Raw genomic sequence first — 25,161 nt, forward strand, 5'->3', positions numbered from 1 at the left:
GCTTTTTCTATTCCCAACAGGTACAGAGCTAGATCTGACCTACAGGCAAAACTGAACAGTAGTTTCTGAACACATTTATGCCTGGCATATTCTATTAATAAAATGTAAAAAAAACCCCAACTGTCTAAATGAAAGATTTGTCATGGTAGATGACATTAACAGGATGTTTTTTTTCTCTAAGGAAAAAAAGCACTAGTTTCCAGGTATACTAACACAAACTGTAAATATAAATTCATTAAAAGGCTTCAGTAGTTTGATGGTAGACTTAGTGTGAATGCTGAGGTATTTTAACAAAGCGTGCAACTAGTAAGATGATGGTTAGCACTTCCACTAGCACGGAAGTCAAAGCTCTGAAAAATTGCAAAAATCTGTAACATTAAAGCTTTGAGCATTCTGTGTTTTTTAAATCCATACTCAGAGCTGCCCACATACTCTTAGCATCTAGGATTTTTCCAGAAACCCTTAAATTACACAGTTTTTTCCATCACAGGTGACTCACCTCATTTTTTAAGAAGACCAAAGTATACCCTCTGATGCAAAGTTCTTGTTCAGCTTCAAGCTCTATTTAACTCGATCTCTCCATAAAAAGTGATGAATAAACTTCACAGAGAAGTAAACTTAAATAGGGCAAATCCAGGTTCAGTACCAGGTTCCTGAGAACACTGCATTTAAAGAATTGTATGAAATCATTCAGCAGGGCTTGGTGCTGAGAAATATATTTTTCCTTTCCAAATCTCCTACTAAGAAAGAGGCAGGGTGCAGGGGATTAAAACCACAAAAAACAATACCCACCCTCCCCACTCTTGTTTTTGTTTCCATACTGATTCACAACTCCTTTAGTCCTTCCTTCTGCTCTTCATTTGCATCCAGGTTTTCTATCTACTGCTGGGGAACTACTACAGCAGACATTTCAGTACAAAAGGAAGAAGTTTTCTTTACTACTGTTCTACAAGCAGCATCATCCCCAGCTGAAAGTAATTACTAGTCAGTGCTAAATGGCATCTGTCCTCAAGGGATCATCTTATCTACTGCAGGATAGATGTAAATAAAGCCTTACAGCTCATTTTGTTTTTGACAAGCTTCTCCTCAGCTTCCCCTGTAACCCTCTGCGCGTGTTCTTGCGGGGTGTGGCGGGGGAGTGGGGCATGGCAAGGAAAAGGCACCTCAGCTGATTTGGACACACACTGGCAATTTTACAGGTTTGAAATTAAAAGTCCTTGTTCCAGATCTGAAGGCATTAAAAGTTACCTAGTAAGAATTTACCAGTATAAAAGTTAAACATTTCAGGATTCTGATAACATAGTAGTTAATTTAAATCTTTATTCATTATTTAAAATGAAGGCTAAGAAACCTTTACTCTGAAGTTCATATGAAGGAAAACAGTAATTTTATCCAGTCCTAATAGTCTGTACACCTGTTTACAGATAATTGCTATATCCTTTACTACTCAAGACACAGAAATAAAATTAAGAAATAGTTCAGTTTAATTAAATAACTTAACACTAGACTTACTACCCACATACAAATTACATGCTTATTTTGATAGCTGAACCCTTCCAAAAGTGTTTTTTTTTTTCCTTTCTCCCCCCCACCCCCAACTGATATTATTTAGATCTTTAAATTAAAAAAACAAAACAAAACAAAACAAAAAACACTTGTACAGAATCTAGGGAGAACAGGAGTTTATTGAGTTTTACCTGTCTGAAAAGTGCTGGTGAAAAGTTGCCATTTCATGCTTTGTCTATAGACAAGATAAGTCAAAAGAGAAATTGTTGCAAAAAACAAGCTCATTTGAAAACCGAGTGTTTCTCCAGAACTTCTTACCACTCCTAAGTGAACACAACTGTGAGAAGTTTTTACATGAAGCTAGTCCTTTTCATTGTCAGATGCAACATCTACACTTAAGGTCCCTCACAAATATTAAAATACTTTCAGGCAGTATTAATACACGGAGAAGCAATTAGTCATATCTTCAAGAAGCCAGGTATCCCAGCTCTAAAAGTGCATCATTTAAAACATTAGTAATGGAATATTTTGAAAGAACATCTCATTCAGTATTAATGCATGCCATTATTACAAAAATATTCATTGCCTATTGTAGTAACAACAACTTTCTTTTGCAGACAACAAAAAGCATGCTGAATGGTATCAGATCAATATAAATCTATTTTTAATGAGGTTTAAGACACTGTTCAAGTCCCATTAAGAGCAGCTTCCTCTAACTGTGCATCAGTGTAGGCTTGCACAGCTGTTAAAAGTTTTTCACTAATGTGGCTTAGACTGGCCCCAAACTTAAAGCAGGGCATTAAGACTGGATCTTGAATTTTAGAAATCCTTCATTTAATTTGTTTAAATAAAATATTAAAAACTACTGTAATAATTAGGTATAAAAGTTGTTAAGTAACAAATTTGGCCCTAACTAGCACAACATACAGGTATTTACACAAATGCAGATTTGCTGTGGTCTTTAATATTGGGAAGACATCAGAATGTGAACCATGAGCTCTAGCCCAGCCCCCCCAGACTGAAAGACACAAAAACCTTAGGGAAGAGTAATATAAATTGCATGTCACTTCAACTGCCCAAGTCAGCCCAATAGCATGGCTCAGCCTGGCTCAAAGTGAGCAGCAGTCACAAGTAAACCAGTCTGGTTGTAGTCATTTTAGCAGCTGCCCTTAAGTTACACTGCAAGTAATTAACCCCAAGTCAACAAGGTATTTCTACAAAGCAGTTGATGACACCAATTTTCTAAATGGATGATGATGATGAAATACACAGAAAATCCAAGATGAAAGAGCAGATGAAGATGTGAGATGTTAAAATGATGCGACAAAACATATATAAATTAAACAAGAATGTTTAATCAAGACAATCCTCTCTTTTTTCCTTTTTTTTTCTTAAACAGAGTTTCTTCCAGAATTTTTAAAATTGGAAAATCAAAGCCTATTCCCACAATAGTGAGGCCACTTCTTTCAAGCAGCTCTGTTGTACAACTGTTACCAGGATCCTAAACTATTTAAATTGTTTTCTATTGATATTTCTGAACTAAAAAGTTTCAAAATATTGTAGATTTTATTTGTGCTCCACATATTACAAGCAATTAACAACACAAAGAAAGGTTCAATTCCTCAGCTAGAACACCAAACTCTATACCAAGTATTACATGTACACAATACTTGCACAGTGACAAGCACAAGAAAGTACTAGTTGAGCACTTACTTTCAGATATTCATACCAACTCTTGAAATCCAACTTCAGTTCTCCCACGCCACCCAGTCTACAATTTAAGGCATTGCCACACAGCCACCCATCCACTGACCCACCCACTCCCATACACACTATTTATGTTGGAGGTGTTTACTCTTACAAAGAAATCACTATGTCAATCAGGTACCATTTATTATTTATCCCTCTAAACTGTGTCAGCATTGAGATATGACAGTTAAACCAGTGTTAAATCAATACAATATTTACAGAGCACAGCACATTAAGCTGGAGACACTCACTTGGAGGATAAAACCACATCTTAGAGCAGGACAAAGGTCACCATTATTATGTGTTTGAAAACAGCTATTTACAGGTCCCTATGACATAACTATAGTCTGTACACTGTTCCAACAGGGCAGGCAAAAAGCAGGATAGGCATTTATTTTAAGGGAATTTAAACATACATTTTGGAAGCATATTATTATGCTACCCTGAACACCATAAACCACCTCAACATTCTTCAAGGTGGTCTCATATCCTAGAATGGCATGTCCAGCTGATACAAAACAGACAACACAACATTTACTTTGTGGAGAGTGCTCACTCCAGCTATTCAGACATCAGAACTTTGAAGGCAATTCGTCCCAGAAACTTGTCACGGTCATCTTGATTTTTTAAATTAGGTGAGCCCCGGATCTTACACTCAATTGCTATTTCTTCTTTGGTACCGTTGGGGGTAATTGCTAGTTGAACAGCCACTAGAGGCTGCAAATAGTGAGCCTAGTAAACAGAAAGATGGGGAAAATATTTGAGAGACCAGATTAAGTTAGCATTAAATCAGAACAGTTAAGAAAAAGCTAATTAGGAACCCAACTTCTTAAGTCCAATCTGATTCAGGTAAGGTACTTTATTTTCCCAGGTTAGAAATACATTCTTCATACTATTTCTTAACTAATATATTCAATAGAACTTGGTCACAGAGTATCTTCATAAGATACATAAGACTTTCTATTTTATTATGTCCAATTCTTCTAGAAACCTTCAATGACAGAACCTCAGAAATGAGTGTCTTCCAACCTGTTCTATTGACTCTTCTGCTTGTTTTGGGTTTGGTTTGGCAGAGTGCATGTAATCTGCTACAGAATACAACTTTTCTAGCAGGGTTTAGTGTTGGTTTTTTTTCCAAAAGCCTGATTCAACAAATACTAATAAACCAGCTTCCCTTCTCCCGTATCCCATTTACTTTTTCAGCAACAAACCATTCTAAAAGGTGTTATCTGTTTAATAGCTTTATACAAAAACCCTTCCTTGAATATCCTGACAGTATCCTTCCTGGTCAGTCATATTTGGTGGAACAATTGGTGACTACTGTAAAAATTAAAATTTAAGAATGAGAGCAGAATCAATTCCATTCTTTTGTCAACCCAATATAACACAAAAACCACTTCGGTGTAATTACAACCACCCACCATTGTACACTATGGATCTAATAGATTTATATTTGAAAAAGTACCTTTATCTTCAATGGTGAACAGTGTTTGTTAGATTAAATAACTTGGTCAGTAAGAGGAAATATAATTTTCTATTTTATAGAAGGTACAGATTTTCTGGATACAGTGATCACAAATTGATGCAAGAAAATGAAAAAGTTGAATTCAGGTTTCAAAAGAAACTGTAGTTTTCTTTATATACTGTGTTCATAAAGTAGTGAGTTTGGGGTTTTTACAACAATGATTTTAGAAAACCCCAAACCATCTGCTGCATTGAAGTCCTTCTTCATAAAACAGGGCAAACAGAAAGCATGACATGCAGAGCCACACAGAAATATAAACAACACCATAAGGACTTACAAACTTAATATCCTATACAGAAACGCCAAGGATTAACTACTAGAAAGTGTATTGTAACATGAAGACACAGTTTACTTCTCCTGCCTTTCCCTGCACTCAAAAAGACTCCAAAAGATTTCAATGAGCAAAAAAGAGCAGTCACTCTCAAGACTGCTGGTGTACAGCCACTCCTCCATTAGGACAATGCCCAGTTTGTTCATGTCTGCCAAAGCACGTCTCCAGCCTCATCGAGCGCTGTGCAACGTCTGCATCTGCAATATTCCTCAGCAGTACCTCATTACAAAGTTCAAACTTCAGAATTAATCTGCTACTAGCAACTGTAAATGCACACAGAAACAAAACACAAAGTGAAGAACATCATTAAGGGAAACTTACATGCAAGCTTTTCCCATAGTATGGGAAGTACATCAAGTCCATTGCCCCATCAGGAGGAAAATAATTTATGTTAACCATGCCTTCTTCCTGTAATTGCAGACAGCAAGGAAAGCAGAAGTTAACATTTGCTTGCATAAAAATGAACACAAAATTAAAATTATAACCCAACGATGAACTGCAAGATACCTAAAAAAGGGCAACTGACTTACAAACTTGTAAAATAACTCAAACCAGATTTCTTTTGGCAAACAGTCACATGCTGCACACATCTGCTGCAGTAAGGATTAGCAGTACTTAAATTAGCAATCGAGTCAAAGACAGCCTGCCTTCATACTTATGAGTCAAAGAAATGGGGAAGGGGGGGTATGTTCATTGTAATGAGTAATTTAACAACCCAAACCCCCATATATAATTAAAATCCCAAGTATCTCCAAGAAAGCCTGTGTATTTTTGGTGAATCATGTGCTGTTTAAAGCCAGGTTTTTAAGCCTCTCAAACTTGTAATAATACAAGCCTTCACAGAGAACCACAGACACCTCTCTGCAACAGTGTCATTCCTAACATTAGGTGCCCTCTATCCTTCCAAGTACAGGCCTGACAAGAAGAAACCCAAATGGGTAGAATGGTGATGTTGCTGGAGTTACATAACCACCTCAGAGGGACAACAAATCCAGATGCAGGCCTTATCACTCAACTGGCCCCTGCAACCCCAAATCCTGAAATAAGCTACCCACAAAGCTGCTGCCTAATTTCTGACTAAGGAGTCACTCCATCCATAAGATACATAAAATATGTAAGTATGATTGAGCTGTCCAGACACAGGTTATCAGTATAGCAATACACAAACACCTCTCACTATACACAATATTCTTAAAGAGTGTATATCCTGGCAGAATAACAAGCTGCTCCAAGTTTATACCACTAGGAAATGTCCACATCTGCAACTTTCTGTAATAAATTAAATATATTACCATAACCAAGAGAAATGCCATTAAAACAACCACCTCAAAATGCTAAATGCAAGTTCAGAACATCACTGCTTGTTCCACGTATTTCACAAGTTCATAGCGTATTAGCAAGTTTTGTTGTTGTTTCTCTATTACCATACACAACAGCTGTAATTTTAAACAGATACCTACAAAATTCAGAAGACAACCGCAGTAAGATCAAAACATATTTAAGAATAAGCCACAGTTCAAGGTTACCTCTTTTCACCTCCTCAAAAGAACATAAAATATTTTTTTAGGATATGGCCACATTCTCATTCCTTTGCAGTCTAAATTACTGCAATCATATATTAATATAAGTTTATTAAGTATTTCGGACCTTGAGCTTGCATATAACTATTAAGCAGGAATATGCTGATTTTTACCATTATTCTTTATTTTAAGCTCATGCAGCTAAAAATACTTACTTTTCAAATATGTTACTGAAATAATGGTTAAATAATCAGCATATGGAATAACATAGGCAAAGTAAATAGGAGTAATGCTTTCTGGAGCAGCTAAATACAAAGCATGCATACAGTCATCATTATACACTAAATATATGCATTAGGCTATCAGTGCAATAGCTGGGAGGTTCTGGGACATGCAGCTGCCTATCTAATGCAACTGCTGGGGGGGGTTCCAGATCATCTTGAATAAGCAATCCTAATTAATATCCCTACACTATTAAATAAAAGCAAACAAAAAACACCTAAAACAAGCTGCATTTACTGAAGAACTTTAAGAATCAGTCCATTAGCAAGTGTCACTTTTTCTGCTTCTCACGTAGTTTCCACAAAGAACTACTGACAGTCAGCAAATCTAAAAATTGGACAATGCTGTTGGACAGACAGACTTCCACCTCTAACTGGGTCTTTATTAAGACTGTAGTTTAGAAAGAAGAATTTACCAGATGTTGAAATAACATACTAAAGAAATAATAGAATAAAGACCCAAGGAAAGAATTTGGGAAGGAATGATCATAAGCACTTGAGAAGAAGAAACGGAGAAGATAAAGAGCAGTATTTGTTAGTAGAAACTGTACAACAACAGATTTCTATCACAAAAAGCAAGTTAACCCAGATCCTGAGTATGCTGACAAAAGCAAGGCACATAAGAGTGTCATTCATACAGCCATTCTTCATTCTTGTCAACTACAAAGTGATACCTAACATGAAATCAAGATGGTCAATAAACAGCAGAAAAAGATGTATTTTGGAATTAAGGCTTCTTTTCTTTTCTCTAGTTAAAAACAAAAAAACCATCAAATTTGTCAGTTTTCAGTAAAGGTTGTTTTAACTTGACATAAATACTGCTGCAAGATGTTCTAGCACACGTGAAACTGCACAACTCTGGCCCCAAACTAAAGACCTAAAATGCTGATCTTCAACCTTCTTGGAGACAATCTTTTGTTGGTTTGTTTCTCTTTCTGGAGATTCTCAACACTGCAGCAGATTAGTTCCTCCTGCAGGAGGAAGAACCAGCTGTAAAGAGTGTCTGACACTGCAAACACTCACATCCCTCATCTACAGAAATTACAGTGATGACAGCTTCAACTACATGAGGGCAGAGGGGGAAGCATCCCCAGCTCTAAGTGACTCTGAAATCACCCATCTATCTAAAATTTTTCCATTTAAAAAAAATGACACATTAAAAAAATCCCATATAAAAAGTGCAGGGAAAATAAAGAAGATTCACCTCGCAGGAGAATACCTGAAGAACATAAATTCCACACTGAAAAACTTAAAATGATGTTTCAGGTAGCCAAGACTGGCAGGATGTGCAGACAGAAGCTACTGAACTAATTTTGAATTTGAGAGACCTGTAAAAGCAAAAATACCATTTAAAAATCAAATGGTGTGTTAAGTCCAGGCAGACACTTCTCCGAATTGCTCAGTACATGTAGAATTGATGCACAGAAGTTCCATCTGAGCATGAAGAAGAACCTTTTTCCTGGGCAGTAACTGGGCACTGGAATAGATTCCCCAGAGAGTGTGTAGAGTCTCCTTCAGGAATATCTCCTGGAGATATTCCAGAACTGTCTGGATACAACTCTGTGCCATGGGCTCTAGGATGACCTTTCTTTGAACAGGGAGGTGGGCCTGCATGACCACTGTGGTCTCATCCAACCTTATCCATTCAGTGACTCTTAATTGTAAGAAATATTTAAAAACAGAGATGAAAGGGAAATAAAAATCAGTGAATAGTAAATCTACAGGATGAGTTCTAACTGGTACCTAAGCTTTCCTAAGCAAGTAAATTATTGAGCTAGGGTGAGAATAGGCAATAAAGATAAAATAGATGCATTCCAAGGAGCAAAGCCTGACAAATACTTCACTGGAAGTCACTAAAGAACTAGTAAGATTAATAATTTTAAAATTCAAAACCATCACACTTGTGCAGATCACAAAAATTTTAAGTGGATACAAAGCAGAACTTTGTACTTACAGAAAGAGGAAGCAAGAAAACACACACATTTCTATGTATCCCAAAGGCTAAAAAAAAATAGCAAAAACCACCACCATGATCAAGCAAGTTGTTATCAAGCTTACTCTTTTGCTAGTGAAACCAGTTAAGAGGGTAAGAAGAAGTATCATCTGCTTAATATAGTTTTTACTATTGTCTCAGAGCATCCATAGACAAAAGCTGAAGAAATACAATCATAAATCGGACTGCCATCAATATTTTATAAATCACTTGAACATTAGTTCTCAACACCTCACAAGGCATTTCTGGTGGAAATGAAGATGACTGCTCTGGATCGTATTCCATGTTTCAATAAGGACTTGAGAGGAAAACCCAAGTTCATTCATTGATGGCACCAAGCTAAGTAGTGCAAAACATTTCAAAGACTTTAATCTCATTAAAATGATCACAAAAAATGACAGAGGAGGGCCAAAAATAGCCCTATGAAATTCAAAGCTGTGAACTTTGAGAAATCACATCTACATATACAGACTGGGAAATAACCAGAAGAATGATTTAAATAATAAAACAATTAAAATATAGACTAGTGTATTACAAACAGCAAATTCACCTTGCTTTCAATGTGATCACAAAGAGAGAAATGCTGTCATTAACAATATCTCAGCAAGAGGCAAAACTTCTATCTAGTTTGGAATATCACATTGCAAAAAAAATTATAAATTAGACAAGTCAAAGGAAAAAAGAGTACTAGTAGATAGTACTAGTAGTAGATAGATAGATAGATAGTAGAAGTAGAATGAGCTTAATTCCTTGATTCTGTTCAAGAGAACGTAAGGTTTGTGAATGGAAGCAAATAAATGAGTCTCAAGTAAGAGGAGGAATCACCTTTGTTTGCTATGGACTGTCCTGGAGAGATCAAAACTTTCAAAGACCCAACAAAAATCAAGCATTAAAATCTGTGCCTACCACAGATACCTAGGCTGGAGGCAGAAGCCCTTACAAGTGTTTGCCTCATTAATTGCAAATATTTCCCAGCCTACACTTGTATCAGTCACCAGAAGCTAAAAGCCAGGACTCTGCCCCTTGCTCAAGCTACAAACTTACCAACGCTTTCACTGCTCCCCAAGCAGTCTAGGAAAAACACCCATAGGTCAAAGTAATTATTATAATTGCAATAAAACATTCTGTGCAAAACCATTGGTACATAACAAATATGCAAAGATTAGCTGTTATTATAAGTAGTTTATACTTGATTTGAAGGCAACTTTTACTTGAGCGGTAACATTAGTTTTCACACACAGTTCTTACCCATCATTTATAAAATTGTCTAAGGTGCACTTGCAGCATGAAGAAAAAATAAAAATATAGGTTATGAAATGGGAAAACAAAATATAACTCACAATAAATAAATAAACAAGACCAGAAATACACATGTTCATTTTCCTCAAATCTAAACCAAATCGGGTAGTTCAAACACATCTAAGGATGAAAGAACAACCAAAAAATGTTTCTGTAGGTACACTGAAGAAATTAAAGACACAAACTAAATAAGACACACAGTAAGATGAAAAACACAAACAAAAGTACAAAGTCTCTAAGAAGGAGGGAAGGGTGAAATAAAGTACTTAATTATTCATCATTATCACAAGGAAAATCAACAACACATTTATTTCTTACATTCTGAACTGACCTTAGGGGTACACTGTATATGTGGCTCTCCTTCAGGCTTTAATCCAATTATCTGAAGGAGAGAAAGTTAAAATATTTACAGATCTTTTTCCCTCTTTCAATTTCTACACACTGAATTTGAATTTTTCCCTCACTAAATATAAGTTCATACAGGGAATAAGCCTATCCAGTGTAATTTTCATCTGAACATAATTTTAAACTAGGACTAAGATTTAAAGCATTGTTAAGTTAAATAGTTCACTCAGGTTAACTCAAAATAGTTACAGTAGTCACAGAAAGTACTGTTTTCTTATTTTACATTTAGCATGTAATTTTAATGGCTCAAACCAGTTCAAGTAACAGGTACATCATTCATCAGTCAGTAACAGGACATCATTGGAAAGTCAAATACTTTGTAGTTTTCATCACCTTTCATAGTTTAAGAGTTACAGAATGCATTAGATTAGAGTTACTGCGTTAGAATTCTGGAACACAGACATGAAGTACAACACTTTACTTTGCAGAGTGGTCTAGAATCTGTTTCACAGAACAGTAAGTAAAAGCAAAGAACAATATACTTCTGAAAACAAGTATTTTGGTGCAATTCATCAAAGCCAATACTAGTTAAGTATTAGAATGCTTAAAAAGGTCACCTCATACTACTCTCTGGAATTGCTCAGTGTTTCAGTAAATTACACCGTTCAAGAAATGCAAATATCTTGAGCAGCAAACTGAACACATATTTCAGTCCTTTCCACAGTATTTTTTTCATACAGCAGTAGTTGGGAGCACTTGTACCAAGAACTAAAAAATAAGTAGGTACTTACTCTATTCATTTTCACAAGCACACAGGGAGCTCCTTTAGAATAGCCAAAATTTGGATCTTCCTTCCCAGAGCACTGGCCAAGGTCAGAGAGGTTAAATCGACAAGCCTTTTTAACAGCAGCATCACTCTGATCAAAGATCTTTCCCCGGGTACAGTCTATGTTTTGTGACTGCTTTGAATCATTATATGCTATGAAACAAAATCAGCTTGTAAATCAATGGCATAAAGAATATAACTAGCCAAAACCTGCAGATGCCTATATAAATAATTATTGTGTTACTTCCCTAAAAGTTTTCTCAAAGAAGTATTTTCAGAGCACTGTATCTTACATCTATCTTAAACACTTTTTCAAACCCTAGAGACAAGTAACAGTGTACTTGAATGAAAGAATATTACAGAAGAATTAATACTTTCCTGCTTTTTAAATTGTAACAATAATCACAACCTCATTAATTTCTGTACATAAATTGACTACGTATGGTAAGCAAATAATGTATTAAAATACAAACAATCAAGTTTTTATCTGGAAACTCAACCAGTTTTCCCTTTGCACATGTTTCTTTTACAAATACACAGGAAAATTCAAAAGTATTTCAATAATTAACATTAAATTGCCTCTACATTTGCACCAGTATAATTTATGTTATACTAACATCTCAAGTTGTTTCTCACTTTCTTGTGCTACTGAAGTGCACAGACCACATTATCACAAATGCTAAACGACTCCCATTTAAGATACTTTGTGGTTTCTTCTCCTCCCTTACACCCCATCTCCCAGCTAATAAGGTAAAATGGAGAAAGGGAAAGTTCATCCTCGATGCAAGACCCACAGAACTGCAGGAGAGGCAGGTAGTCAGGAAATGCAGCATTCCTCTCAGGAACCCTTGGCAGAGCTCTGAAAGAAAAGCCTACTCATAGAAGCTTTTAGTAGGCACCAAAACTGTGAATAGGGAGAGAGTCAAGTAATCAACTCATGCACACAGGTGAGATTTCACAGCACCTTCCTCATTCTGACTTACAACTTCTGAGGGGTTAAACTTATTAATATTTTCAATTGACTTCCATATTATTAGAATAAGTGTACATATAGGTACATACATAAAATAATGTATGACAAACCAGTGATGTTTCCACCCTTCAGATCTGTCCTGTATTACCTTTTCTCCACGTTCTAAACTCAGTGTTTTAATATTTCTGTGTGTAGATACTGTGTATCAAAGTGAAAAATCAATAAATTGCAAATAATTTAATCTTTGTGTGCCTCATTTTTCAAACAGACACTTAAGTTCTTCAGACTAAAGTACTCTCTCTCACTCAGTTACCAAATCATTTAGATTAACACTAATCAGGTAAGTCCTGATAAACTTTATCTCCAAATACAAGACCTATGTTATTTTAAATAAAATTCTTTTGGCGTATGTAATTTCTACATCTTACCATATTTTCAAATAACCACATCACCCAAAACTCTCAATTATGTACTGCACTATTCCTCAGGCTCCCTGTCCAATACAGGCATTATACTCACCATTTTCTGTGACATATAGACTTTTATAACACATGTATCTACAGTAACCCTGGACTTGCATTAGTCTCCATTAGCAATTAGAATCCACAAGCAAGAAATGAAATAATGTACTCAAGATTAAGACTCTTACATTACTTGGGCAATTTTAAGTAACTTACATTCAAGGAAGTTTTGAAGTGTAGTAACATATTCTGAATACGATTGGCTGTCACTCCTGTTAAAGTAAAATTCCAGTGCAGTGTCTGGCTTTGGTGAAATCATAAGTCCTTAAAAAGAGAAAGTTCAAGTTAGGAACTAAGCAACTTATCTTTCCTTCACCACTCTAACCCCTACTCAGACATCCATAAATTGGAAAATGTCTACCATCTGTAAAGAAACATTAATGTTACCCCTATATTCCACAGTACTGGAAGGTACTTTGTGTTTGAAGCCAGTAATCAAAATCAGCATTACATTAATTAACACTTAAATCCAACCCAATGTATAACTGCAATTCACAAACCAAACCAAGTGATTAGGAAAAGCAAAATCAGCAGTTTAATCACTTTCAATCAAAGACTTTTATTAATCCACTTTCCACACTCAGCAAGTCAAGCTTTAAAAATAACTGAAAAAATACCCAAAAGCACACCCAGAAAATCTTCACTTCAAGCAATAGTTCAAAGCTTTAGGCAATACAGAGTGAAGCTATGATTGTATTATTCTCACAGAAACCCAGAAAAAAATTTTAAAAATTTGATTATACAAAGGTGGCTTTAAAGTTACTCCAGTCAAAACAGACAAGCCAAATTAGTTTTCAGTCTTCTCCTACACCTCCTCAAACGAAGTTGAGGTGCCACCTGGTCCATGGAGAATACAAGACACTTTACATGCTCCAGGGGCATGGCTCAGCCAGGCCTGGGGACTGTGAATGCTCCGGAGCTGCCTCCGAGCATCAGTGTCCCCTGGGGGAACGCCACCAGTGTCCCCCGGGGGAATGCCACCAGTGTCCCCCGGGAGAACGCCACCAGTGTCCCCCGGGGGAACGCCAGCTTCCTTCAGCTGCTGCCTGGGGGCACTGGGCAGGAACCACCCACGGCCAGGAGCCAGAGCTGCAGGACATACCAGACCATGGATCACCAAAGGCTGAATCCAGCCTCAGCTGGAGGATGGGTAAGGCACACATGAAATAAAGTAAGCATGGCTCTCTCAAGAGCTGAACTGCCCCTGCTTCCCAGCAATTGGCCCAGAAACTGCAGAGTTCAATCTCAGGGATTTCTCTGGAGCAGGTGAAAGCAAAAGGCATACTGATACACCCAGCCTGTGCCACCAGGAGCTGTCACTTACACAGGTACCTGATGGCAACAAAAGAGACCCCCTCAAAAAAAAAAAAAAAACAAAAAACCAAAACAAAAAAAAACCAAACAAAACAAAAAAAAAACAGGCCATCTTTATAAAAAAATAAACATTTAAGAAAGTAAGAAAAAGTTAGATTACTGTCATTAACCATAACAGCAAGGTTTAGTAAAGCATATCAAGTGTGTAGTTGAGCAGCCCAGGTCTATTAAGGATTTACCTACAGAAATGGCCCAGCTTCTCATCCAAAGGAAGAAACTATTTACAAATACTTGCAACTTGCAAATAATAAACAGCCATACTAGAAACTCTTCACCAACAAATGTCCTTCAGCTTAAAAAAAAAAAAAAAACCCAGATACAATTTGATGTACTTTATTCTAGGTCTTTTACAGGATTACAGATAAATCATAAATCCTCTTTTTTGCAACAACAGCAGTTAAATTACTTCCATGGAAGCCAACAAGTAAAGGCCTTAATGACTAACAGTCCATATTGTGACTGCAGACTACTTTGTACCATTACAGTAATTTTCTGGCCTTCACACTGAACTGGGATTCAGCAAAATAAAAGGCAATTAGTAGCAGGGCTGAAAAATCACTGGAAGGGATTTTAGAGGATAAGAGATTATTATCTACAGAACTATAATATAAATGAAGGACTTAAATGGTATTTTTCAAAGGGCATATGACAAAATAACTAAACTAGTCATCAATGAAGGAAAAAATAATTTGAAGAGATTTACTGCTTCAGGGGAATGTCAGAAACATCCTATGAAGAGGGGACTGCTCCACTTCCAGTGGATTACATTCTGCCTAAAAACTACACTGTAAATTCTACAGAAGAAGCTATTTGAAGGACTGATGCCCAGACTGTGAGAGATGCAGGATTTGAGCCCTTCTAGAGGAAGAGAATTAACAGCCTCAGCATAGGATCACATCTAGGATTGTAAAAGAGATTACATTATTTTACAATTCCAGGAGGGATTTAACAAAAAAGGTTTTAAAATCATCTGAATTTGATTTATACTATTATATTCCAGTGTACAAAGCAATTCAGATATCAATTATAAGATAAATCAATTGTGAGATTTCCAAGTACATTAAATGTAAGAGGAGAACCTTTGACCTACGGCATCCAGGTTTTGTGTGTAGATTTTAGGTTTTTTTAAAAAATTTAAGTTTACAGCCAGGAACATTACATGTCTCACTGCAAATGAAAAACAACAGAGTTAAGGAGAAACATTAAAACAGAAACAAGCAACTTGATTAACTTTAATGTATGAGTTACTAAAGACATGGTTAATAAAGATATTTAATTCAGAAATGTTACAGGAATTCTTCAATTAAAAACTTATTGTGGTATACGTACTTTTAAAAACAAACATCCCTTACGGCTTATTTTAAAGCCAAGGAAAATTAATACCCTGAACTACATGAGAGAAGAAATGTCACTCAAACCCAGCATTAAGCCACGGCTACCCACAGCTCCATCCACTATGATGCTTCTGACTTCCACAACAGACACAATGGAAATGGGGAGAAAAGGTCAACTAAGCCACCTTTTTCTTCCCTCATTTATTTTTCTTCTCTTTTTTAAAATTATTTTTTCAAGCATCTAGCCTATTCCTAGCTTGAAAAAACGGCATAAATCCTCAAAATTCCGTACAATATGACACTTGTTAGAGAAGCCAGAACACTACACCAAAACAAATTCTGTTCACAATTCAGAGACACTTATCACACTGGCCCAACTGCAACTTGCTCATACAAAGATCACTGTAGCATCTTAAGTGTGTATACAGCTGCAAGATGATGTTCCATTTTAAGAGCTTTGCATTCAACAAAAGGAAAAAAGTATTTTAAAAAATAATGTTGTCTCACTTCCACCAATATATTATTATACTGGTGAAGACAATCACCTTATTACTCATTCTTATTTGTACAGGGTTGGTTTTTTTAACATAAAATTCGTTCCTTGAAACAGCCAACAGTGAGACAGGTGGACAGTACACAAAGGAAGCAAGACACCACTTTCAGTGGCAGCTACGTGTTTCACAGACTTAGCTTCATCATAAACAGGGCCCTTCCTCTAGGGGATCCCGACATAACAGGTCTACAATCCCTGACATCCACAGACATTCCATGTCAGTTGGAAACTATCTAATACTGTAATAAAAACTCTGCAAAGGCCTCTATACCACAGTCCTTACATGCTCTTGAGCAGATCACACCCACAGTACAGCCTTCCTGTACCTTCTGCAAAGTATCAAACACTAATCAAGGTGGCCTTCCACCTGATCCAAGAGAACTGGTTTAAACATCTTTACAACAATTTGATTAAATTATAAACCAACTTCTACATCAGCATGCTGTATGGATTTGCATGACAAATTCAACTGAGAGGTGCTTAAAGGAAAAAACAGCAAAATTTAGCAAAAAAAAACCCACACAAAAAGCTACTGCCTGAATGTATGCTATAAACATATATAACTTGCCTCACACTGAGTTTTACCTTTGCAACCTGCAAGTAACTGAATAATGATTTCCCATAAGAGGTTCATACTTCAAAAGAGTTCTCAAATGAAACTCAGTTGTTAAACCAGACAGAGGTTAATGAAAAAATAAATACAGCGTTACCTGGACTAGAAATCCGGTCCCGGTACTTCGGTATATCACTGCTCAGTGTCTGAAGCATAACCCACATTGTGAATGTGAAGAGTGCTGCTAGGAAGCCATAGAATACCAGATAGAATAGCAAGATCAATCCTGTAAAGAAAAAGCCAAAATTACGATTTTTGTTTCATCTAATTCCTTTACCTATTTTGAAAATCAGAAATGAGAAATTAGCAATACAATGTTTGTAGTCATTAATATACCTCTAGCAAATATATGTAATGCACAGTGCACAATAATGCATACAAAGATGTTTTCTTAGTACTTTCTGATTCTTACAGCTTATAGGCCATTTTGGCATCTCTATTTTTAAGAGAGAAGCATTAAAAACCACTCTTTGGGCTATACAGGAAAACTAGCAAAAATTACTAAGCAGTGCATTACAAAAAAAAAAAAAAAAAACAAACAAAAAACTGTCACTTGTTTACATGAATTTTAGCTTTGTATCTGGTTGTTGGGAAGATGAAAGAACCGAAGGAAAAGATAAAATTGTTACACTGGATCCAGACCAGGGAGGAAGCAATTGGTGCTTTAATAACATAGTTGATATTTGAGGGAACTCCACACAGAGTAGTCCTTCACACACATCCAGTTACAAGATACTTCTCAAGGTGAAAATGCTTTCTGCCACATGTTTTTGAAAACAAACCAAGCCCTCTGCTCAGATTTATCCAGCCTAACACACACACCTGCTTTACCAATCTACCCTGGGGACCCAGCAACCCCACTGAATTCACCAAATACACAGATATTACCAGCTTCAACTTCTTTCATTAACTGAGCACTCAATACCAACCTAAATAAACGTGTGGGATTCTGTTTTAAGACTGAGACTTAAGGACACAGGCAGAGACTTTGTCCAAAAAAAAGGAAGCTATTAAATGTAGTGAGGGGACTGGATGCTTGGACTGAGAACCATCTTTAAAACCATTCTAATTCAAAAACATAACCAAATGTTGACACAAATCCAGTTTTTATTGGATATTCTAGCCATAAGAATCCAGAGATGTAACCAGGAGATCTAGCTATCAGAAGCCAGAGACATAACTCAGGTATGAAGAAAAGCACTTCAAAACCATTATGCAACATCCTACCACTGATTCTTGATTACATGAGAGAATCAAGTGCAGAACTTTCTGATCTTTCACAGAAAAGAGCAAAAGTAAACACAACTGTACCCCAGTGCTATGTACTGTCCACTGGAAGAGGACAGAAGGAAGCCTAAGCCCTGGCTCCTGTCCCAGAAACTATGCTTGCATTTTGAACTGAAATAGTCTTTAGTGTAGTATGGTACCCAGAAAGCCATGACTGCTAAAAATCCAAGTACTCGTTTTACTTCTCCCAAAAGAATTCTCTGTACATCTATTACAATAAAGAAATTTCCAAATTCTTTACTGTAAGTAAAGTTCTCAGCAGCAGCCAGCTGAATGTCAGTGGGTTCTCCATTTGGCTTTAGTTTTCAATCTCCCATGTTGAGGAAGTTGCCTACCAATCTGCAATAACCTGAAAATGATCAGCTATTTAAAATACACTTGAAACCACCAAGATGTAAGAGTCTATGCAGCAATTAGAAGTAGCAAAGTATGCAAACACAGAAACAAGATTACTCTATAATGAACAAGACAGCTGGACATCCATTGTGAATGATTGCTAAGGTTATTTAGAAGCTATTTAGCTGCTAAAATGAGAACATAAAAACAGTAGAAATTCTAGTCAACAAAAGCCATTACAAAAGTTGCATCTGTATTGGGCACAGCAGCAATGTGTTTCTCCTACAAGCCTGTAATTGCTTTAACTGGTTTTAAAACAGAACAAGAATCTTCTGATTAATATTCACTGTGTTCTGGGTATTACAAAACCAACCAAACAAAAAAGCTCCCTTACAGAACCTCTGGTAAGCTCTAATTTTGATCCATACAAGTTAATCAACTAGTAGATACTTTCATCAAACTGTCTAGAAAGTACACTTTCCATCAAGTGACCGAGATATTCATCAAAGAGTCTCAATGGAACAGAAGAATTTGACATGTAAAACAAGACAAGCAGCTACTGTGGCAAGTAGAGTAAAAGCAAGAAAATCAGGGAAGTTATTTCAGAATACACTAGTATTTAATTTCTAGAACAATATGCCAACCTTCATTGGAAAAAGAAAAAACTGATGAGCAGAACACGGGCAATGAGAGCACCACGCTGTGCAGTTCTAAGCAGACACGGCCCTAAGAAGAGTCCTGCTCTGGGCCAGCACTACCACTTCACCTGCATTCCTGGCCTCGGAGCTGACCCTGAAGGGCAGGTGCCACAAGGGGCAGCTCTGCCCCTGGGGTCCCTGGTGCCCCAGCCACCGGCACAGCCCCTCACTCCAGCAGGGCTGGCAGTGCTGGGACCCCCTCACAGCCTGGAGAGAGCATCAGTACCGGGGCAACAGTGATCCCCACCCCGTGGTGGAGACTGCAGTGATAACAGCACCTTCCCCAGCCCTGCTCCTCCCAGCAGCAGCCCAGCCACCGGGGATATGCAGCAGGAACACGGCTGGAAAGGCTGCTTCTATTCACGGCCCTGAAGCTCCACTTAGCCTCCCCCAGCCCAGCAAAGTTTAATCTTTATTTTAATATAGCTTGTAAATGCACTGCAGAATGCTGACCACTAAACTGACCCATTTACATTACTTTGCCACATTAAAAAGAGGGAAAAAACAAACAACAAAATTCCCCTCTGCAACTTCCAACAGCTCCAAACTGAGTAAGCTGCTCTTTGTGAGCCTATTAGTACTAATTATCCTTAGCTAATCACAGTGAGCAAGCCATAACCTGTCAAGAAACTCTGCCAAAATAACTTCACATAACACTGGATTTCTTGTCAGGAAACAAGATGTACCCAAGTAACAGTGAAAAGCTACCTTCATATTTCCTCCAAACAAAGTACAGCTTCCACATCTAACATGCAACCCAATTCAATTGTTATAGAACATCTTGTACACTGAAACTATAACACAAGAAAAACTCAAAACCAAAATTCTGCATTACAATTTATCCAGCTGTTTTGGTTTGGCTTTTCTTTTTGCAAGGCATCACAGTAAGAAAAACACTTCTTCATATCCTAACCACATCGACAAGCCAGTCCAATCTGGAAGACTTCAATTTCTGAACCAACATGTTAATACTGTCATTAGCTGGAATTCATTTGCAGGAATCAAAACACTTCTCCACTGTGAAAATTAGAATTTCTGACTCTGGTGAATACAAGATATCACATACCTGGCCAGCATTTCCATGGAATACAAGGTTTCCAAAATTTGCATGGCAAAAGCAATGAAAAGCACGTTACTCTGGCATAAACCAGACTGACAAATCTACTTGTACATAATGCTTAGTTAGATATATACAGGTACCAATTTAAACACTCCCACAAACAGGGTAGCATCTACTCAACATTACCTGCAACAACAAAAATTAAAATCTGTTTTTATGGGCTGTTGGATTCCATGTTGCACTGATCCTACCAGCTGCATGACTGTCCTTCAGAATCTTCAACAAGTGGGATTTAAACACCCAAGTGATGTTCCTACTGACTACTACCAGTACCAGGAACATCAGAGTTTTAGCTCACCCACAATTTCCTTACTTTAACCTAACTATACAAATGAAATAATCACTAATCATGTTTCAATCTTATTACTTGGACACTCAAGAATTACTGTTTTCCAGATTTGGGTGACAGCAGAGGAAAGAAGAAAAAGACTAGGATGAAACACAACCTCCGTCCCATGCTGTATTTTATGTCACAATAAGCCAGGGCTCCACACAGAACATGGCTACACCTCAGGAGACAATAAAATCTGTTAAGTGCAATACTTGTAAAGAATCACAAAAGCCAGGGTCTGATGCTATGATCAAGCATTTAGAACACCCCACCACCACCACAAAATACACATACTCTACTACTAGAGCATACTGATATGTGTTACAAGACAAAGCAAGATGCCATTTTTCAGAGCACTCTGAGCCAAGGAAAATAAAATACTCTACTGCAATGGCAGACAGTGATACCACAATGTCTTGTTACACTACTCATGAAGAAAGCTAGATGACAGTAAATCCCTGCTCAAAACACCAATAAAGAAAACAGAACAACCATGTCAGAAAAGCAGATAAAAGTCTGACAACACTTTTTTTTTGTCTTCACTGAATTCCAACCAGGAATCCAGTGAAGACAAAGAAGCAAAGCTGGATCCTTTGTTATGGTGGCACACAAGAGTGTATTTCCATTGACATGGCGGAAAGCTTTCCTAGAAATAAGGTGTTGGGTTTTGTTGGTGGGGGTCTTTGTTTGTTTGTAATTACAAACACATATCTGTGCACCAAAGAATACAACTAAGCATTCAAAAGAAAATTCAGTAGGTCTGAATTTCTATGCACTTCAAGACAATGCCACCTCTACCTCAAACACCCTGACACAACCAGCTTTACAGAAAGACTTAAATACACTTGACATGACATCTAGTGTGACCAGAGTAAGTATTGCTACAGTCTATATTGCTCTTCTTTTTTAGCACAAATTATTCTTTTATTAACCTTATGCAAAAAGAATTAACTATCTTGTAAGACAATGCACACATCTGAGTATGCAGTGAGCATCTCATTACAAGATGATCTCACTCCATCCTTGCTAACTCCAGGCAGACACAGCACCTTGCCATTACAAGCAGAGACAGATGCTGATCTTCCTTTCACTTGCAGGAAGGCTCCACCCAGCAGTCTGCTGAATCCTTCTTCCTCTGCTCTACCTGATTAAACGCTGGGTGCACCCCAGAACCACCCTAATTCCCATCACCTCTTCGAGCACTATCAGCATCACTCACGCCTTGCTGCTGAGAACAGCACAGACTCAAGTCAGCAGTTTTCCCCAGTATCTTGTGTCTCTTTTAATACAACAAATGATTATGCCAAGTAATTAAAAATAGAAGAGTTTGGGGGGAGTGTGTGTAGGTTTGGATATCAACTTGTGAAAGATTCAAACTGAAGTACCCCTCAAGTCTGAAAAAAATAAGGTGAAAGTCTCCATTTTTTTTTTTCTGCAGGAGGAGACATATTATAGTTTTCACCAAGCTGTAAAAAGCAACTCTTGACCAAACTCTAAAATGCAACCTCTGTTACATGACAAATGAGTACAGAACCACTTCTGTTTGATCTTTTCACAAATCTTGAACTGGAAATGGCAGATAGAGAGTACTCCAGTGCCATAGCATTGGCATTCACAGAGAATCACTGCCTTGCAGTTACCATTTACATAAGCCCCCCATGCCTATGTCAGACTAGGGCAAAACATGCACATACTGTGAATAATTACTTAACGGCTTCTCTACTGCTCCTGTCTTATTTCTGTGAGGAAGCTGTCTTGAGACAAGAGAAATACGCACAGAAGAACCAGAGCCAGCTGAATTCTCATCAGGCTGTCCCTGGAGACACGACAACCCGGCTGACTGGCAACCAGAGCTCTCCTCCCCTGTGTCCTCGCCTTTCAGCCCAGAGACCAGCAACAGAAAAGGAACTGTACTCGGTGAGAGCTCTAAGCTCACACCTCGACTGCAAGAGCAGAAGGAGACCAAACCCTGCATATTCTCCTATGCCAACAGAGCCACCCAATTAGTGTCCCGCCATTAAAAAGTAACACCAAACAGAAAGCCACACACCACGTCCCAAAATAGTCAGATTATAATTAAATTATATAAGCACAGTATGTTAATCATGGAATGCCAAAACAAACCAAACACTGAAAATGAACATTCACTTCCTAATGTCCAGGCTGAGGAAATGGTACATAGTAGTAACCATATGCCAATCACCTAAACTACTAAGTAGTTATTAGAACTATTATTAGTTATATTTTATTTCTTAATGAAGTAAAACTATTCAAACCATCTATAGATACTTTCTCAAGTAACTGTGGAAACTCAGTTACCAAGTAAGTCATCTCAACTTCAAATATTATCTATTGGCCTTGGTCTAACATGGATTAATAACATTCTAAGTGATTTATCCTACTAGATAGGTTTAAACAGAGAAGATGGTTTCCTCTTCACCTTTAAAAAAAAAAAAAAATTTGCAAGCTATTTCTAACATACCTACAGTCTGTGCTGCTCAGACTCATGACACAGCCAGACTTCTGCAATCCACACACCCAGCCCACGCACTTGAGGAAACCTGCCTGTACAGAAAGATCACCAGACAACAGCATAGTGGAAATTTCCTATCCTTTGCTATTCAACTGGCAGAGTAGCTGCAAGCTCTTATTTCCATCTGAATGGAGGGGAACTCCTGTCAGAGCTCGGGCCCTCTCCTGACAGACAGGAGATACTGGCACGGCAGAGAAAGCACACCCCATGCACCGTCCGCTTCAAGCTCCTCCTCGCTATTTCAACATCAGCATTCATTGAGATCGTGTCAAGGCCAAGGATGTATTGGCCTGTTCTTAAACACCACGCTGAGAGTCTTGTTGGTTTTGTAAGCACAACTATTAAGTATCCCAACTACATCCAAGTTTTGGGAGGAGACGCAGCATTTTCTGAAGTCAGTAAATATGTCCCATGAGGACTGAAGAAACATCCTAATATTAAGCATTTGTACAACTGTTTAATATGAGAAAACACACTCGGAAAATCAAAATATTTTTATTGGAAGCAACCAGATTACGATAACATGCTTTCCAGCTCAGAAGAAAACAATAGGATGACTACCTGAAAATAGGAAAATAAACACTGCCTTCACAGGCTTTATTGGAGAGCCTTCATTTAAAGCTTCCTTTAAGAAAATAAAAGGCCCAGAAGCCCTACGCTGGAACAAATTTAGCACGATGACGCACAACCACACACAACGATCACTTTCTGGAACTGGGGCTCATGAACTTTAGGGGAGGGGGGTTGGGGATTTTCCTTTACTCTCCCCGAACCGCAGCTCCAAGTGCCCAGGCAATTCGCGCTCATTCATTCTGGATTCCGTGCGCCGCTGGAGCGCGGGGGGGGCATCGGGCACGGCCGGGGCGGGGGAGCTGCCCCGGCACGCGCAGGCTGCGGGCGATGCCGCGGGCGGGGCCGCCCCGCACCTCGCGGCGGAAGCCCGTCACGGCCGCAGCCCGGCACGGCCGCAGCCCGTCACGGCCGCAGCCCGGCACGGCCGCACCGCGGCGGCCCCCGGGGCGCCCCCGGCAGAGCGGGCGGGAGAGGAGCCCGCGGGCCCGCACCGGTTGCGGGGCGGGGGCTGAGTCATCTCGGGACGCGCCCCGGGAACTCCCCCTTCCCCCCGACCCCCACCCCCGCTGTCACGGACGGAGCTATTTTTAGACCAGCGGTTGTAACGGGCACCGGGGCGCGTGCGCCGCCGCGACCGCGCGGGCCGCCTCACCTGGTGCGCGCCGCCCCCGCCATCCCCGCGGGGACCCTCCCGCAGCCCGTCCCCTCGTCCTGGCGGGGGGCCCTCCAGCCTGTCTCCGCATCACCGCGGAGGGCCCTCCCGCGTCGCGTCCCCGCATTCCCGCGGAGGGCCTTCCAGCATCCCGCCCCCGCGCCCCCCCCACCTCTCGCTCTCGGCCCCGCTCCCCGCCGCCCTTCGGCTTCGCCGGCGCCTCACCGCGCCCTTGTCCCCCAGGGCAGCCTTACCCCAGCTCTTCGCCGTGCGCCCCAGGAACTCGCCGCTGTTGGGATTGTAGATGAACTGCCGCCACTCGGCCATGCTCTGGCGGAAGGGCTTCTTCGTTTCCTTAGACATGGCGAGGCGAGGAGCGGCTGCGTCGCGCACTCCGGCGGCAGACCCTCCCCGGCAAAGAAAGCCGCAGCCAGCGCCCGCTCCCAACCGCTAAGTAACTGCGGCCGCGGCGCCCGGCGGGAGAGCGGGCGGGGGCCGGGCACGCCGGGACCTTCCCCGATCCCGCCCTTCTTCCCTCTCTTCGCGCCCCCGCGCCGGGCGGGCCCCGCCGCGCTCCGCCCACACGCGATCCCCGCTCGCCGCGCGCGCCCCCTGCCGGCCAGCGGCGGCCTGCTGCGGGGCAGCGCGGCCCGGCCTGGCGGAGCGGACAGCGCCGAGCGCGGGCAGAGCGCGGGGCCCGCGCGGCCCCGGCCGCCGCTCCCCGACCCCACCGGGCGCCTCCCGGCCCGGCTCCGGGCACCCCTGACCCCGCCATGTGCCCGGCCGGGGGAAGCGCCGGGGTTGTTGCGCGGCGGGGCGGATCCTGATGCACAACCATCTTAGAGAAGTGCCAGGGGACGGAAAGGCTCGCAAGTGTAACCCGCATCT

The 25,161-nt window shown here is 39.6% G+C and overlaps 1 protein-coding gene across 1 annotated transcript; it reads right to left on the reverse strand.

Annotated features, from left to right (window-relative positions):
* Window positions 1-1,667: 1,667 nt before the first annotated feature.
* ATP1B3 (ATPase Na+/K+ transporting subunit beta 3) lies at window positions 1,668-24,873 on the reverse strand. The gene is made up of 7 exons (XM_053986157.1): window positions 24,528-24,873; window positions 16,841-16,969; window positions 13,026-13,133; window positions 11,341-11,528; window positions 10,536-10,586; window positions 5,433-5,519; window positions 1,668-3,987 (listed from the first exon to the last, which is right to left on the reverse strand). Exons 1-7 carry the CDS (start codon window positions 24,634-24,636, stop codon window positions 3,817-3,819), a joined length of 843 nt encoding a protein of 280 aa, XP_053842132.1. The 5' UTR covers window positions 24,637-24,873; the 3' UTR covers window positions 1,668-3,816.
* Window positions 24,874-25,161: the final 288 nt, after the last annotated feature.

This window comes from Vidua macroura, chromosome 10 (genome assembly GCF_024509145.1).
Source record: "Vidua macroura isolate BioBank_ID:100142 chromosome 10, ASM2450914v1, whole genome shotgun sequence".
Lineage (NCBI taxonomy): Eukaryota > Metazoa > Chordata > Aves > Passeriformes > Viduidae > Vidua > Vidua macroura.